We start from the raw sequence: 16,952 nt of genomic DNA on the forward strand, positions 1-16,952 counted from the left end.
TTTTGTTAAGGGTTTTGAATCTGCTGCTGCTATAGGAGCAGAGGACAACTACTGTCTTTTATTGTGTATTTATTTACTATCACACTGAATGCGTCACCTTAACCCTTTCCTGTGTGTAGTGCTAATACCAGTTTATTTTCCTTGGTCTGTTCAGCTGAATCTAAATTGTCGTTTCTCAGGTGATGAAGGTGGGGAATCTGAACTCCTTGGAGAAGCTCTACAACTTGAACCTTCTGTAGCCAAAGCTGAGAGGAGTCACCTGATAGTGTGGCAAGTAATGTATGGCAATGAGTGAGCCCACTAGGAAGCAGCTAGAGACTGAAAAAAGGCTTCTGCATGTGTTTTGGTTTTTTATTTTTGCGGAATTTGTTTCACTACATGATGAAGCATTTCTTTGCTGTTTAACTTTATATCGCAAATCTGTCAGACCTTAACAATACAGGAATTAGCTTGTGCTGTTTTACTGCACCAGTGTTACATAGATAAGATCAGTATAATGAAGGTGTTTCCTTTCTCAAAACTGGTGACCACTGTAGTGAGCAATCCAGACAATTTACTGTACCACAACAATCTAATGTAGTTCACTTCTTTTGCTAGTGTCACTTTCTATCACTAATGAGTTAAACTTCATTACAACTGAAATGAATTTATTTGTATGACATATTGAGTAAAACAGCAAAGTTGTTCCCAGTGTATTATAAACTAATATCCGATGAATTATCAAGATTCATGCATACATTCAGTGAGGGCTAAAGCAAATTGTACATTTTAACTTTTATTTTCAAACCTGACAAATCTTGTTTATATAGTGTATACAGTTTCGTTTGTGGTTTTCATCAAAACTTCTGGGGGAAAAGGGGATTGTATAAAAGAACTTAAAACAACAATATTTAAATAAAATTTCATGTTTGACTGCTGAAGAACTCTAAAGTTTGAGAACTGCAGCGCTCAATAATGAACAGTTTGAAGAACAGGCTTCTCATTTTTTCCTTGTCAGTTGGCAATGACTTGGTAATTTCCAACAGACGCTTTTTGGAATCAGACATTGGGATCATTTTAAAACTGAAAATAAATGGTATAATCCTTGAGCAGGGGATACATTAGTTTTCTTCATGTCTTAAATCCATGTATCTTAGACCCTTGAGTAATTTTCTCTGCCTAGCTGGTCAAACCCATGAGTAACTATGTAGTTGTGGAGGTTAGAGACCTCAAACAGAGCAAGAAAACTGACTGACAAAAAAGAAAATACATTCTGCCCAAGTGAGATTGCAAAGGAACTTCAACTCTATAATTGGTTTAAAAAAAAACAACCCCCCAATAATTTTTAGTTTTCATACGCCTGGTTAGGTAGTGAAATACTATGTTATTTAGAGAGAAGAAAAACACATAACAGATTAAATAACATTAAGATTAAGTAAACTGACAGAAGTCAGGAGAGTCTAATATCAAGGTTGACATTCTGTCTACTCACCATCTATTTTTTTTAACCATAACAGTGAGTTCAGGATTGAGTGTCTTCCTTTTGCTTTGAATTTCCTGATTTAGTATCAAAACCACGTTGAACACTTTCTATGCATCTTATTTCTGTAAAATATGTAACACCCAGTTTGTTCCTTAATTAGGTCTCTGGAAGGTAGAAGTTTTTTAAAATCTAAACACTCAGCATATGCCCCCAAAAGACTGGGACTGTTCCAGTCAGTTGAGAGAAATGAGCAATCTGTTTAAGTGACAGAATGGAACAGTTTCCAAGGAATAAATATAGAAAAACTTTTTTTAAAACTGCCTAAACATTTTTATGCAATAGGAGCAGTTCTGGTCTATCAGGCAAACGTGTTTATATATTTTTCTTAATTTTTTAAAAGAACACATTTAGCTGAGGTCTATTGTGTAAATATATATTTAGGCAGCTTTTTTCAAATGCATATCATATCTGATAAACCAGAAAAACTCCATTCAGGTCTATTGGTTAGATTTATATGTATAAATACTTTTTAAACAGCGTATTTTGTACACAACTGTTCCACTCTCGTAAATATGTATTTAAGACATAGGCTATGTAGTAAAAATCCTTATTAAAAATGCCTGATATCTTGGTAGTATTTTTTCTCTCCAGAATGCCAAATGTGATCAAAGTTTGTTGTTCACAAATTGCTTTCCAAATTTTCATGTTTAAAATCACTTTTTGAATTGCTTTGTCTTAAATATGAAATGTGGGAACTTAAAAAAAATAAATTAATAAATAAAAAAATACAGGTACATAAAATAATCAGACTGATTCAAACATTATAAGAAGGACCTATTTAAAATATATATATATTTAGATATGTATGCTGAACTTCAAGCACATTTGAGTCATGAAATTGGGTGCCTGTGAAAAATGCTGACTAAACTTTAACAGTGATGCAAATATCACTACAACTGGTGCAGTTTTATTGCTCCTCCTACCATGTTTCCTTTTAAATGTAACTAGCTGGCTATTTGGAAAACATTCTGCAAGCTTTACATGCCAGTGGATTGTCACATTCACGTATTCTCAGAAAAAACGCACAATTCTCTTCCTTAGATCTTGCATAGCATTTTAATTATTAATAGTAATTATTAATGAACTATTAATAGTAATTATTAATTAACTATTTCTCTGATCTGCTTTACTGCTCTCAGATAGAGCAGATGTGTCTGGCAAGTGCATACCTAGTCTTTTTTGCCAAATGCGTCTAGTATACTGTGCCATTCTATTCATTTCAATAGACCAGTTCTTGCAACTGGCTGCAGAGAGAGAATAATTTCTGTCCAGCAGTGGAGGAGCTTTAAAGAAAACACTAGTTGTAACTACAGTATCCCTGTGAGTGTAGAAGAGGGGTTGCACACTCTTCTGCATTATTCATTTTAAAATTTATCCTCTGGCCTAAGAAACAGTAGTTAAAGGGGAACTTATTTGCATCACAATGCACTACGATTTATAAATTCCCTATCTACAGATCACTTTGAAGGGTGGGTAAAGCACATAAAACACCATGCATCAAGACGACAAACTCCTAAAAATCTAAATCTCAAGAATGTGTTTATGCATCACAGACTCATGGTTTAAACGTCATATAAATAGGAATAAATTTCTTGATAGCTACAGCTTGTTAATAGTTTGAAAACATTTCGAGCACAAAATATGCAGCACATTACTTGTCTGGATTAAGTGTGTTTGCATGGTAAAGGTAAAATGACTTATATAAGCTGCTGTATTGTTCATTTCTTGTAAAGGTCTTCCTGCGTTGGATCAGATAGAGCTGGCAGAGTGTAGACACTTTATCATAGGCTGCCTTAGTAACGAACAAATGTTAAATCTGTTTTATTATACTAACTGTTCTAAAGAACATATGTCTTTAAAATGGTGTGTAACTGAATATTTATTTCCATGTGAGTATTATAAAAGTTACCAAAGGATTAAACCTGATTTAGCACTCTTGTAAGTGACCCTGGTCTGTAAAATGAGACACAGTAAAAATAAATAAAATACAGCTCTTTGCGGAAGTTAAATATTTCTTCTAACAGGGTTATGCCATATTGTAACAACATATGTTGCACCTCAGAGCATTTTTCTATAATACTAAATGTCTGTCCCACCCTCTAACAAAATTAAGTTTCCTTTATTAATTTTGTTGCACATTTTTCAACCTTTTAAACATATTTGAAACATTTTATGGTCTGTAATTTTTTGACAATTTTGTCTGTTAAACACTTTATGCTGAATTTTACTTGCCTCTGTAACTTGAGATGGATACTACAGCGTTAAACTTGCTGTCTGTTAAAACTCGAGGCTTTTCTGTGAGCAAGAAAGCTCATATAGCAGTGTAGTTATTTCAGTATTTATTTCTATTGAATGAATCCTTGGGGTTCAGAATGTAACTTTGTACATGAAATATATATAAATATGTATATGAAACATGCATTTGATTTGGTGTTTTCTTTGTAGTCCCATGCTAAATGTGCAACAACTGGTACTAGAAGACAATTGTCAAATAGTTTTAAACTGACAGCTAAATAACGTCATCTTAATTGATGAAGTGTGTAATATCTGAAACCAAGAATCCAGATTGTCACACTTCCATAGTAAAACCAACAGAAGGGGGCTAAGGAAACTCTTCATGGAGTTTCTGATTGATTGCTTGGGGGTAGGAGGACAAACAAAATTGAAAGAATTGAATCCATTCACAAATCCTGTGAAACTGCACGGCCTGGTCTTTCAGCACCAGTTCTGGCATCCTGGTGGTCCCTGCCCTCTCTTGACCGGAGCTGCTCATTAGGCACATAAATGTGGAGTTCTTCACTACAGGGTGAGGAGTGGGGGGGTAAGAATTTTGGCCTGATCTTTTACATTTCCAAAAAGCATCTCTGGGCTGGCTGGGAGATAGTCCCCACTCTCACAGGGCTACTGGTCTTACACAGCACTAGATCTTTGGGGGTTTGTAGAGAGTAGCCAGCATCCTGAATTTCATCTAGAAGGATGCAGACAATTCATGCAGAGTATCAAGCAAAATGACTGCCCTGCTGCCATCCATATTTGACAAGCACTGAAGCTTCTAAAGTCTGCTGGAGAAAGAATTTGAGTCAACTCCTCTGGTCTTAGGCTTAGCTCAAAGGAGGGCAGCCACAGTCTGATATAAAATTCAGGCTGCAGTGGTGATTCGATGAGCAGCTAGCCTAGAATTATACTAATTCTAGCCAGCGACATCGTGCCGCTGCAACGGAGATCTTTGAATTTGCTCATGTACAGAGTTGGGGAGGAAGAGTGGGCCCCATCAAGGCTGGAACTGTGACTGCGGAGCCCAGGATTGGGCCAGGGAGCAGCTGGTAGACTTTCCCCAAGACGTTCCTTCTCAGCTTGAAGTCATCTCTCTCCTATCCCTACACCATGCCATCAAACCTCCCCTAACTCCCCCTCTTAACCTCCCATCTTCCCTGAATCTAGCTGTAGTGCGGTACCTGATAGGCCAGCCAACGCTAGTTTAAAACATCGCCACACTCACGTCTAGGGTTCCTGCATGTGGACAGATAGGGGCAACATGCGAGTTAACCACAGTGAAGACAAGTTCTAAATGACCTTCCAGTAGAGCAAGTTCCACTAGCTTAACCCTGAGGGTAACACCTCGCCTTCTGCTCATTTCTTCAAGGAACCTGTTAATGTAGTCAGCCTGCCTGCTTTTTGATGGATTTTAAGCTGGAGCTCCTCCATGCTGGGTCTTTTATTCAACTTTTTTACCCAGGGCTTCTTCAGATGGGGTTGCTTAAAGATCTTTAGTCTCGCTTTACTTATCTGGCGTTTTCCCTCTAATCTTGGGAACACAGATGACCACTGACTCTCACTTTGTCAATTATATCCAGTTCTTATCCTTTATTGCTTGACTTCCCTTGTTAACTTTCCCCCTTTTAGACATTTTTACTGCCTTATTCACTTCCTAATCATAGTTGTTGTTTTTTAAATAGCTGGTTCTATTCACAGGCAAAAAATAACCTATAATTCATATGTTAGGAATCCAGAGGATTTCCACTTCTGCTTGCAGCTCCGATGAAATGGTTCCTGGCACTGAACTATATTTTCCAAGTTTTCTTTGCACCTTGCCAAAGTATCTGACTTGACTCTTTCAAGCCAAAATGCAAGTTGAGCTGTTAGAGCCCATACACAAAAAGGAAATACATCGTGAATTATAAAGGTACTAGGAAAGAGAGGAGAGACAATCCCAAGAGATTCATTCTTCATGCATGACATAATGTCCCCCTAGAGTCACCTTCCAACTTCTGTGGGATTGCCTGCTTCTGTTTAGCCCCATCTGTGATTGGAGGTGCGGCTAAATTCGTTTTTAGCAAATGGCCCCACCAGGGAAACTGCTCTGTTTACATTTCTGCAAGTCTTTTACAACTATTAAATGTTTTAAATGCCTGCAAGAAGGTTGGAAATATTCGCCCGCCCTCCCAAAAAAAAAAAAAAAAAAAGCATTATGGGACCCAAGGCAATGTGGCTGTGGCTGTAACGCTAGTTAAATCATTCAGTCAATTTCCCTGCCAGTGGAGGCTACAGACTCAGGACAGCGCAGCTCAGCACAATCCACTGTAGAACCTACAGTGGCGATACCTCTTTAAAAGAGACACCTGGATTATAAACATTTTATGATGGATAACAGGCGATGTGTGAGGGGATATGTAGGTATCTTGTGTCTCCACTCTCCCAGTTTCTGCCTTCCATTTCCAGCCAGGCACCCACCAGCACTGGGAACTTGCAGGCTAGGTACGTTGCAGTCCAGGGGGCTCCATGGAGGGACTATCCAGTTGGGCAGCACAATGGGATCGGGCAGGGCCACTGGCGCAGGTGGGACCTTCTCTGAACTAGCCACGGATGCCAGGCTCTGCAGGGGCTTCAGTGGCCATGGTGCGCCAGAGATTGCTCAGCAGGGAGCAAGGCACCCACAGCAGGAGGAGCGGTGCCACGGGTGGCTGCTGGCTGGGGCACAAAGCCTAGGGGACAGAGCAGTCCCACACTCCCTGGGGCCAGTGCCCAGGTTGAGTGGGGTGGTGGGGAGTGAAAGAGGGCTCTCAGCCCCTGAGAATTTGGGGTGGGAAGGGACTGGAAATTGCTTCCTCTTGCCCCACTCCAGTGCTTATCTGAGGGGTAGAGAGGCTCCCTCATGCCGGCGCTGAGCTGGGCTCCCGGCGGCTTTGGCAGATGCAGGGCTTGGTCCTCCTGGGCGGTGCCCCATGTGGGAGGGTCTTGGGCTTTCCCAGGACGCTAGCCTGGCCAGAAGCAGTGGGGAGGAGGGTAGGGAGGAGGAGGAGCTGCCAGTCAGCCAGCCTGCAGGTGGGCCGAGCGCTCCTGGTTCTCCACACGGTGCTGGTGACAGATGTCCCGATTTTGTAGGGACAGTCCTGATATTCAGGTCTTTGTCTTATGTAGACACCTATTACCCTCCCACCCCCTGTCCTGCTTTTTCACACTTGCTGTCTGGTCGCCCTAGCTGGGAGTGAGACATGGCCTGGTGGGGGTTTATGGAAGAGCAGTCGGGCTGGCGGGGGGATTGATGAGGCAAAGGGGGGAGGGGACAGTGAGAGAGGGAATTGGGGGAGGAGGCAGTGAGCATACAAAGGGCCAATGGGTAGGCAACATAGGCAAAACATGGGACCGTCATGGTGCTCCCCCCACCCATCAACAGTTACCCATCTCTGGTAGATAAATTATCCTATATTACATATGGAAAGTAGCCTAGAGCATGAGTAAGTAAGCTGAGCCTCATTTCCCCCTCTAGGATAACACTGCTCTACAGCTGAGAAGTGCTAAGAGTTACTAGGACTAACGCTGTGCCTAAACTGAAATGTGTGTTCTGGCGTAAAACAGTCCATGGCTCAGAAAATTTCCACATTGTGGCTTTACTCACCCGCATTTTAATCACTTGGGAGTTTCTTGGAACTGCCTCTTGCCACTGAACATCCGTTTAGAATTGCCCTCCTTACGACTGCACTCAGTATTTGAAACTAGAAGGAAATAGATGGAGGGAGAATGGGTTTTCAGAGTAAAGAAAAATCTTACAGAACAAGTTATAAAGGAAGTTTACTAAAGTTAAGACTATGAGAACATTTTTAGACATCTATTTTTGTTTTGGGGGAGAAAGGAAAGGATTAAGAGGGATGTGAAAAAGCAGGAAGGGTGGATTGAGAATGAACAAAAAAGGCTAATGTGTAGGCCTGCCCGGTCTCTTCCTGTTTCTAAAAATCTAAACTTTTGCATTACCTGGTTTTTCTGTTTGTTTTTGTTTTTGCCAGACACATTCAATGGCGGATCACAGAAGCAGTCTCCCTAAGACGTGGCGTTACTTGCTACATAGACTGAGGGTCCCTCCTGCAGTGCCTCTATGTTGAAAAAAACCAGCAGAGCGCAATGCATGCTAAAGCTAGGAGTGGCTTTTCCAAACTGGCACTTTGGTCATCTTTCATTACAGCACTAAATTCACGTATAGCACTTTCACGATGTAAAGCTTTATAGAATGGACGAATGCTAGTTACGATGAAGCTAACTCCCCATTACAAACCTCATTTTTACTTCTGCCCTGCAACTTCCAAGAAGTGTCACATGCCACACTCAATGCAGGGTACACTGATTTATTCCCCCCCTGTAATATTTGGGGCAAATCACCGTTTTGGAGCTATGGGTTTTAGACATTCCCTGCAGCTTCTTTTACAGAGATTTTTCAGCTTGTCGTCACTGAAACTGATTTACTGACCAAGTTCCCTTTTCCTGTAGCATTTAACTGTGCAAGCACATGCCCTCATGCGTTCGCTGTACACAAATGCATGTCAGCTCCACCCTGGACTTTGACACTAGGGGCATGAGTTCTCCCAGCGCTGGCAGTGACTGTGTGACTTTAGGCAAGTTACTTAATCTTTCAGTTTCCACACTGATAAATTAGGGGTAATTGCCTACTGTACAAGGCTGTTGTCAGGGCAGTTAAACCATTAAGAATATCTTAAAATGGAAAGAGTAGGATGGGAACACCCTTTCTCTGCAATGATGAAGACAGTCTGAAATGCAGAGATCTCCAGCAATGGCATGCAAAAGCGAACAACAACCCCCCCCAAAAAAAGAGGATCTTCACCAGTTGTAGCGGTGCGGACTTACAGAACAATGTGCCTCATTTCAAATCAAACCACGTAGCAGGATCCTAGATCCACAGAAGCCACTGCATTGTGTATCTAGGGTCATACTCCTATATTAAGTAGACTTTAGATGACCCATTTAACAGTCGTGCCCCCCCTCCCCCCCCAATGCTAACTGGCAAAGGATTCACTATCCTGTAACAGCAATGCTTACCAGCACTGACACACTCACCACACCTAATGCATTGCTGTTAGCTTTATCTATAGTGTCTTGTAAGGTATTGAATGAAAGCTGGTACCAGTGGTGATTGGGAACCGTATGTATTAACACTCTGTGAGGATTGTGGAAACCTACTGATGTTATGCTTTAAAGTCTGTAACCAAACAATGGGAGAAACAGGTTTTCTTCCAGACAGGGCAGAAGATAGGGAATTATCTCCATGTCTCTACATTTGGCTCCACCATGGCTCAATTTGCATTAGTGGGAGCTGCATTTGCATGGAAGTCAATAGGAAAAGTCAAGCTGACAGGGAGATGTGAAATCAGCATGGGACAACACTGGAGTCTGAATCCCAGGGGCTCATTCTGAGTCCAGAAACAAAGACGACAAACTCTGGGAAGCATAAGGAGAAGCAAAAGGACACTTGATTATCTATTGACTGAGGAACCCCCCCTGCCAGATCATGGGGAATCATGAAACATCTGGATCATGATTTGACTGAAAATCAGTAAGCTCTACAGGAAAACTCTGAGGGTGAGAAACCTGCTTTAGCCAAAGGATTGTAGCCTGCTAAAGTTATGTTTAGTCTCTTGGAAGCCTGTTATACTTTTGCTTCTTTTGTAACTAATTCTGTTTACAATATCCTTGTTTTATATCACTTAAATCTCTTCTCTTTGTTTGTTTTATCATAAGTAGACCACACAGCTGCTACTAATAAGTAAAGTGTGAATTCTTAGTTGAATCAAAGAAGCTGGTGTGTTCGCTGTCTCTTTGGAGATAGTACATTTGGTCATTTCTCTGAGAGTCCAGTGACAGCCGATCGATACTCCAGGGGAACACGGTTCTAGAGGGTTCAGGAAGTGGGAAGCACCAAGTGTTACTTATAAGGCAAAGTAAGGACTGGCAGAGTCTTGAGAAGTTTAGTAGGGATAGCTAACAGCCTTGGGTGACAGAGAGTGAGGGTGACCAGACATCCTGATTTTATAGGGACAGTCCCAATATTTGGAGCTTTGTCTTACATGGGCACCTCTTATTGGGGCTTTGTCTTATTTGGGCCTCAGCCTGTCCTGATTTTTCACACTTGCAATCTGGTCACCCTACAGAGTTATCACGCAGTTTAGCACCAGCAAATTTCTCTCTTGCTGAGGCAGGGGGTTACACAGTGACCTACAGATTTGGGTGCCCCCCAAAAGAGCATCACCCAGTAACACAATGAACACAGATTGCAAAATGTATACTTAGATGCTAACAGCCAGATTAGAAGTGTTTCTCTAAAATCAGTGTTTCTCAACCTGCGGTTTTAGAGGGGTCGCAAGTGCAGAGCTGGTATTGGGGGTGGCAAGAAAGGCAATTGCCTGGAGCCACAGGGACGCCATGAAACTAAGTTACATGCCTCAGCCCCGTGGGGGTGGGACTCAGGCTTCAGGGGTACAGTAGTTTGGAAAGGTTAAGAACCACTGCTCTAAATTAACAGTTGAGAATCAAGTGAGGATTTGTTCAAAGGTTAAGGTTAAAGTGACTGTTGGCAGCCAAAAATAATAATTCCTGTGGGGTTACAAACTCTGCCCCTGCAATGGAACAATTTTGGGGGAAATCTCCCCAAAGAAATCGTAATGGAAATTTGCTTGTGAAAAGTTCCTTCCTGTGGTTTTTAGACATCTGTGGAGACAGGCTGGCACGTGAACAGTAAAAGTTCTGTGGCCTTGTGTGACAGGTGGGTTGATAAACACTTTCATGTTCTGATTATGGCTAACACACTGTACATACGACTTTATTATACAATTTGCTTACGAGCAACATGAACGTTAGGATAAAATTCCCTGGGTTTTATTTATATTTTATAAATATGATCTAATTTTATTACTGTTACCTTTTCAGTTAATGGAAGAATTGGGAATATAACCTATGTGCCCTACCTGTCAGTCGCTTGCTCTAATGACTAGAAAGGACTCCTGTCGACAGCAGATTGATCTAAGCACATTATGTTCTTTACTTGGAAAATGTAAGTGGCTGCACAGATTATATTTTCATGGGCATTTCTATGATGACTATAACTGTAGCATCTGAGCTGACAGTAAAGATCCCTCTTACTACGCTTGGAAAGCCTCACTCAGCATGGGATCGGAGCCAGCAACGAGTGCCTGACACACACACACACACACACACCCACCCACCCCCCCCCCCTTACTGTATGGACTTGGGAAAAAAACCACTTCTCTACCGTGAGCCTTCGTTTTCTGCCATGCCTTTTTGCTGTGGACGCCATGCCCTGTACTAGTTACAACAGGGCCATCAACATGAACCCAGATCATCCCCCTAGTTTTATCTGTTTGAATGTTCAAAGGTTGGGGGGGTGACTATAATGCTATTAAAAAAAAAAAAAAGTACCTTGGGGGCCTTTCTGTTGGTGGGAGCTTTATAACTTGAAAAAAACTACATTGCTAAAATAGATATTATTGAAATGAAGTGTTCAGAGAGGCAGTGCGAACAAGCCACTGGCCTGAGTGGCAGGAGAGAACAGCTCTGCCACCCACCTCTTGTGTGATCTTGGGCAACTCACTTCACCTCTCTGTGCCTCTGTTTTGTCTCCTACCCTTTGTCTGGCTTATCTGTTTAGATTGTAAGTGATCTGGGGGCAGAAACTCTGTCCTAAGACTTCTGTATACAATACTTAGCAAAGTGGTTCCTGATCACAGTTGTGGCCGCTAAGTTTCCCTGAAATTCACGGCATGTTAGGATATTTCTGGCACACGCAGAAGCTTTACTCTGCTGCCTGTCTGGGCCTGTTGTAACATGTGGGGACGTGATTATTTTTAATAATAAAAAAATCCTTTTAGTTTCAGCCAATAAATTAAGTTATGGGAAGGTGTGGCTTCCTGATTTTTGCAGTACTATAATGCAGCAATGAGACAGTGAATTATTGATTGACATTTGGTGACTGTTCCAGATGCATAATGGAAAATCAAACAAAATCCACCATGTACTGTTTGAAGAGCTGACTTGCATTTTGAACACAAGATGGCACCATTACAATTTCAGAGACAACATAAAGCTATAAAGGGGAAAATATACATCATGGTGCTGCATATTTCCCCTCTCTGCCTTCCCTACTTCTGTAAAGTCTCAGGTTATGGATTTCCTCTCCTAAGCACTGGTGCAGGCGACACAGTTGTAACAATCCTGTGCTCAGTCATCACCCAATGAGACGAGGAATCCTCTCTCATTTTCGGCGTCTTTGTTGTTTGCCACAGGGGTGAGGAAAGAATTCTCCCTCTATACAGCATGGTGTAGTTTGCTGAATACATACGGGTGTTCGTCTGCTTCCACAGCACGACTGCAGGCAGGATTCCAGACTCAACAGACCAGTAATTTGATCCAGTCTAGCAATTACTGTGCGGTAAAAGTACTGTGCAGAGATACAGAGTTGATATAGTTCTGTGCCAAGACCTCACTGGCTTAGAGCACTGGCTGCTGAGAAACCGGACCTTGAAGGTATCCAAGAAGGTCATGCTGCCATACCATCTCTTACTAGACTGGCTAAGAATAGGCTTTGATTATTTTCCTCTCTCTCTTTTTTTCTGTGGACTAATATTTTCCTATTAAAGGAATTCACCCCTGTGCAAAGGGCCAGCCCAAAGGATTAAGCAACACTTCAGTCCCCCAACCAGGGCCTAAGTGGGATTTAAACTGAGGTGTAACACTTGGGCTGACTTTACACACAGAGATGAATTTCACCCTTTGAAAAATGTATCTCCCTGCTGCCTTCCAAGGGGATACACCTGCACTGCAGCTGGGCAGGATGGAGGTTAGCAATATGCTGTACCAAGTGGCAGGAGAGCAGCATTTCATCAGATGGTTGCACATGCCGCACCAAGGGCCCTGTATGGAAGTTTACATAGTAGTTTGCACAAGGCAAGCACTTAAACTGGCTCTGGGCTAAAGCATCACGTGCCTGGATTCTTGCATTGTGGAGACCTAGAGCCGCTACCTCCTCCAAGGGCTGATGGTTGGATTGTTATGCTAAGAGACAGTGGGGTTACAGGAGATAATTGTCTTGACTATCAATTTCCTAAGCAATGGGCATGTTAATTAAACCTGCCAAAGCTAGCTTGAAATTTCCTCTCCACTGTCCCAAGTCCCCATGACATCACTCATCTGCAGACCAGCACACACAGAAGCAGAAGATGAGCAGAATAGCGACCATAACAGCAGTGCTAGCATTGAGGGTTAAAAGGGGAACCTACAGCCAGCCCTTTCTTGCACATACTGTATGCTGTAAGCTCCCTTCCTGGGTCACCCCGTTCCTTTGATGGCGAGACACCCACCCTCACTACAACCTAGTTCACCCAGGCCGTTCTCACTTTAAAATAGTGTGGGCTTTTTTAAAAAGTGGAAACCAATAATTTAAGAAAAAGAAAATGAAACCCTTTTCCCTGGCAGGAACTGAACCCATAGACATATACAAGAGAAAATGGGGAAAGTGGGTTCCTGTGGAAAATTGAGATTTATTTTTGCTAAAAATTTGAATGCCAAAAAGTTTCTTCCTAAACACCAAATTCTCAATTCAGAAATGCTGCCCCTGTGTCTCATGGGAGTTTAAGTTTGGGCACCACCTGTTAACATGCTCCTTCATAAGCTGGGCTCTCTGGTTGGACTACATCTGCCATGCTGCACTGTCTCTCCTTTCCAAGAGGTGAGACCATGGTGTATCATGGGAGTCCCTGGCCATGGTGCATCAGGAAGTTGTAATCTGTCTAGTAAACCTGGCCTGGACGGGCGAACAGGGACATGAACCAGTCAAGCTAGAACTCATATAAGGCACTGCAGCAACATAGAAAAATTTTGGCTGACATTTTTCGCTGTTTAGGCATTCACTTTTCCAACAAGAAACTGAAGTATTCCACAGAAAACGCAGCTACGTCTCACAAAAAACAATTCCGTTTAGTAAAAAAAAACAACGCTGCCCGTTGCAGCTTCTGTATAGACTAGCTCACCAAGGATTATTTAGTTACTTGTTTTTAAATAAAGCTTAAATTTGGAAAGCTTCCCAGATTCCACATCTGCTTTTCACTTCCACCTGTCAGTGCACAAGGCTGCACAAGAAGGAATTTTTACAACAGGCCTGATGTCCCTTTTTCTCTCACACTCACTTTCTGTGGCACAATTTGTGCCTCCCTACCTGACAAGGACATAGTCACCTGTATGCCAGATACACACATCTGTAGGGAAGCTACAATCGAGCCAGCTGCAGCAGAGCCAATACTCCATTTCACTTAGGCTGAGTTAGCTAAGGAGTGAAGGGTGCAGAGGAAGAGACAGCACAGTATACAGCTGCTCTCCTTTGGGTGTCCATGTCCCTTCCCCTCAGTCTCTATGCAGGGGAAGTAAGCACTGAAGGGACAAAATTTTAAGTGCAAAAAAACCAGCAATTCAGGGCCAAGTTCTGCTCTCAGTTACAGCTGTCAATTTCCAGTGGAGACATCCACAATGCACCAGTGTAGCAGAGAGCAGAATTTGGGTCTTCCCTTTTTTTGGACAATTTCTGATGGGTAACAAGTACCCAGCATGCTTGTGGTAGCACCGTGCACGCTGACTGAGCTACCTGCTTCCTGCTGGTGCGGTGAGGAATACAGAAACATTCCTTGGGCTGAACAACTGATGTTATGGCTCAGTTATTAGCAAAAAAGAACCCTCCTAATTCGGCAGCACTGAAGTAGATCTGCCAAGAGGAATGGAAGGGAGAATCCCAAAAGCACCCACCAATAGATCTTGCTGACCCTAAACACAACTTGGATGCCAGTGTAACAGAAGCTAAGCTGGAAAAAGGCAATGGGTGGTTGATCTGGCAAAACACTCAGGATACGGAGTCGCAGATGGGCATGTAATGATGACACATGGAAGCACATAGCGATGATCATATCAAGACACAGTGACGACAAAGGCCACTGGCTACAAAAGAGCTGGGCCTTCTTGGTCAGGGCCCCTCTGCAGCACCCGCTCTCTCTAAGCATATTTTGTCCACAGCCATTTTCAGAGCTCATGAATCCGTCTTGTCAGCTTCCTTTTCTATTTTCCGTGCAGCTGGGTGAAGAGGGAGCAGAAGGGTCTTAGCTGTGCCAATGGTCCTTTTGACTGGGCAGCCTGCCCTGGTCCAAGGCCGTGTCCCTTTAAGAACAGGCATTCTGGGACCAAGCCAGCCTCCCTGCTCAGGAATGGGGGCAGGACTATATAAAGCAAGCGGTGGCTCGGGGAGGATTAATGCTGTTACACCATTGGAAAAGGAGAAGGGGGGCTGTGGCTATCAGGCTGATCCAGGAGAGAGTGGAAGGTGATTCTGCATCTTTGGTAGTACTCTTAAGAGTCAGTCACCCAAGAAGAGCAGGGAACCAAACCACTAACTTGCCAAATACCTGAGGAATGGACGAGGCATCGGTCTTCTGTCATCTAACTAGGTAAGTTGTTGCCACAGTCCTGGTCTGTGGCTATTAAAATGATAGAATCCCTTTCCACATCCGTCTGTCTGGTGATGGCTACTCAATGAGCCTTGAGCCTTCCCACCCACTTCCTTCAGTGGGCATTCTGGTGCAGACAAGCAATGCAGACCTGTGCTCTGTGCCACGAAGTCCATGGCAAAGCTTCCTTTGAGTTGTGAGGTGCAGGTTTGAGCCCCAGTTTACCTAAGAAGGTAGGAAGAGGATTAAAAGAATAAAGACCCTGCCATTGTGATTGGTTGGTTTTTGTTTTGAAAGAGCAACATCACTCCAGCTAGGTTTTACCAAGATTTTTAGCACCTGATGGTATCTAAGTGCCTAACCTACAGCACAGAGTCTCCCACATGGTCTCCCATCCAAGCAGTAACTAGGCCCATCGCTGCTCATCTTTTTAGATCAGATGGGATTGGGTGCAGCAAGGTGGTCTCTAGCCCGAGGAAGGTATTCTTGATAGGGGAATCAAGTATTGCAGCTGGCAGCCCAGGGTCTCTAGTATCGCTCGTCTCCCCAGCATGCTATTTAATGCCTCTGAATGATTGATTGAGAGGCACTAAGGCTGTGATAATTGTATTAAATTGACTACAATGGAAGGGTGATCTATCATGAGGTAATGCAATCAGAGTCTGGTAAAGAGTATCATTCCCAGGTGCTTTTCTGGGTTTTAAACTACAGCTTTTTAAAAAACTACTTTGGTTTCTGGGTTGATCACCTGCCTGATAGTCTTAGTCTTAGAACCCTGGAAATGTAGGGCTGGAAGGGTTCTCCAGAATCAAGTCAAGTCCAGTCCCCTGAGCTGTGGCAGGACCAAGCAAACCTATGCCATCCCTGACAGGGGCTTGTCCAGCCTGTTTTTAAAAACTTCTAGTGATGAGGAGTCCACAGCCTCTCTTGAAGCTTGTTCCAATGCTTAACCACCTTCCAGGTAGGAAGTTTTTTTCCTAATACACTACACACTTGCTACAATAAACCTGATAGGATCTAAGTCTTTGGCTCGTTCTAGCCAGGGGTTTGTTAAAGTGAAAGGAGAATCAAAATAAGCCACAAACTACTGGAGTGAAGTTAATGAAATTGCCTTGGATAAAGGTGTTACTAACAACATTATTATTATTATTATTATTTTATTAGCTAATAACTAAGGCTACAAGCTGGTCATGGAGGGTGATGTTAGGTGACCTCCGTGACTTCAGCTGCTACAGCAGCGGGGTTTAGGGCTGTTGGCCCCTCCCGTGCCATTGCCGCTGGGGCTCTGGCTTCAGTTTTAGCACTGGGTGGCAAGAGGCAGGGTGGGGGTCTAACTCCTTAGTATCTGCCATTGGGCTCAACCCTGGATAAAAACCGTGCATGCATGTGCCATGTTTTTTTAACATTACTGTGCTGTAGTTGGGATCCAGGGACCAGGTTCATTATAGCCAAAGGTTTGTAACATGAAGGGCGTTATAGCAAGGATGCACTGTACCTCCCTTGTCTGACATATGACACTTCAGTTAATACACCCCAGAATATTAGCCTTTTTCACAACTGCAGCTTTGTATAAGATGTGTAGCTGCACGTGGGACATGGAAACCCTGCTGCATTTCAGAAAGCTACGTCCCATGGCAGTGCTTGCT

At 42.9% G+C, this 16,952-nt stretch overlaps 1 protein-coding gene and 1 long non-coding RNA gene across 10 annotated transcripts in view; both read left to right on the forward strand.

The window, feature by feature from the left end:
• SPAG9 (sperm associated antigen 9) overlaps positions 1-3,941 on the forward strand; it is a 95,902-nt gene extending 91,961 nt beyond the window's left edge. For all 9 annotated transcript variants that reach the window (XM_067547453.1, XM_067547456.1, XM_067547454.1 and 6 more), the window contains one exon: positions 180-3,941. In XM_067547453.1, coding sequence (XP_067403554.1) covers positions 180-295 — 116 coding nt within the window. In that variant the 3' untranslated portion in view covers positions 296-3,941. The remainder of the gene's footprint in view (positions 1-179) is intronic.
• Positions 3,942-15,130: 11,189 nt separating this feature from the next.
• The window catches only part of LOC137152657 (uncharacterized), a 60,020-nt gene continuing 58,198 nt past the window's right edge, over positions 15,131-16,952 (forward strand). Inside the window, exon 1 of the long non-coding RNA XR_010919567.1 lies at positions 15,131-15,306. This is a non-coding gene — a long non-coding RNA (uncharacterized lncRNA). The remainder of the gene's footprint in view (positions 15,307-16,952) is intronic.

This window comes from Emydura macquarii, unplaced genomic scaffold (genome assembly GCF_026122565.2).
Source record: "Emydura macquarii macquarii isolate MOO-44397 ecotype Brisbane River unplaced genomic scaffold, CSIRO-AGI_Emac_v2 contig_1230, whole genome shotgun sequence".
NCBI classification, from domain to species: domain Eukaryota; kingdom Metazoa; phylum Chordata; order Testudines; family Chelidae; genus Emydura; species Emydura macquarii.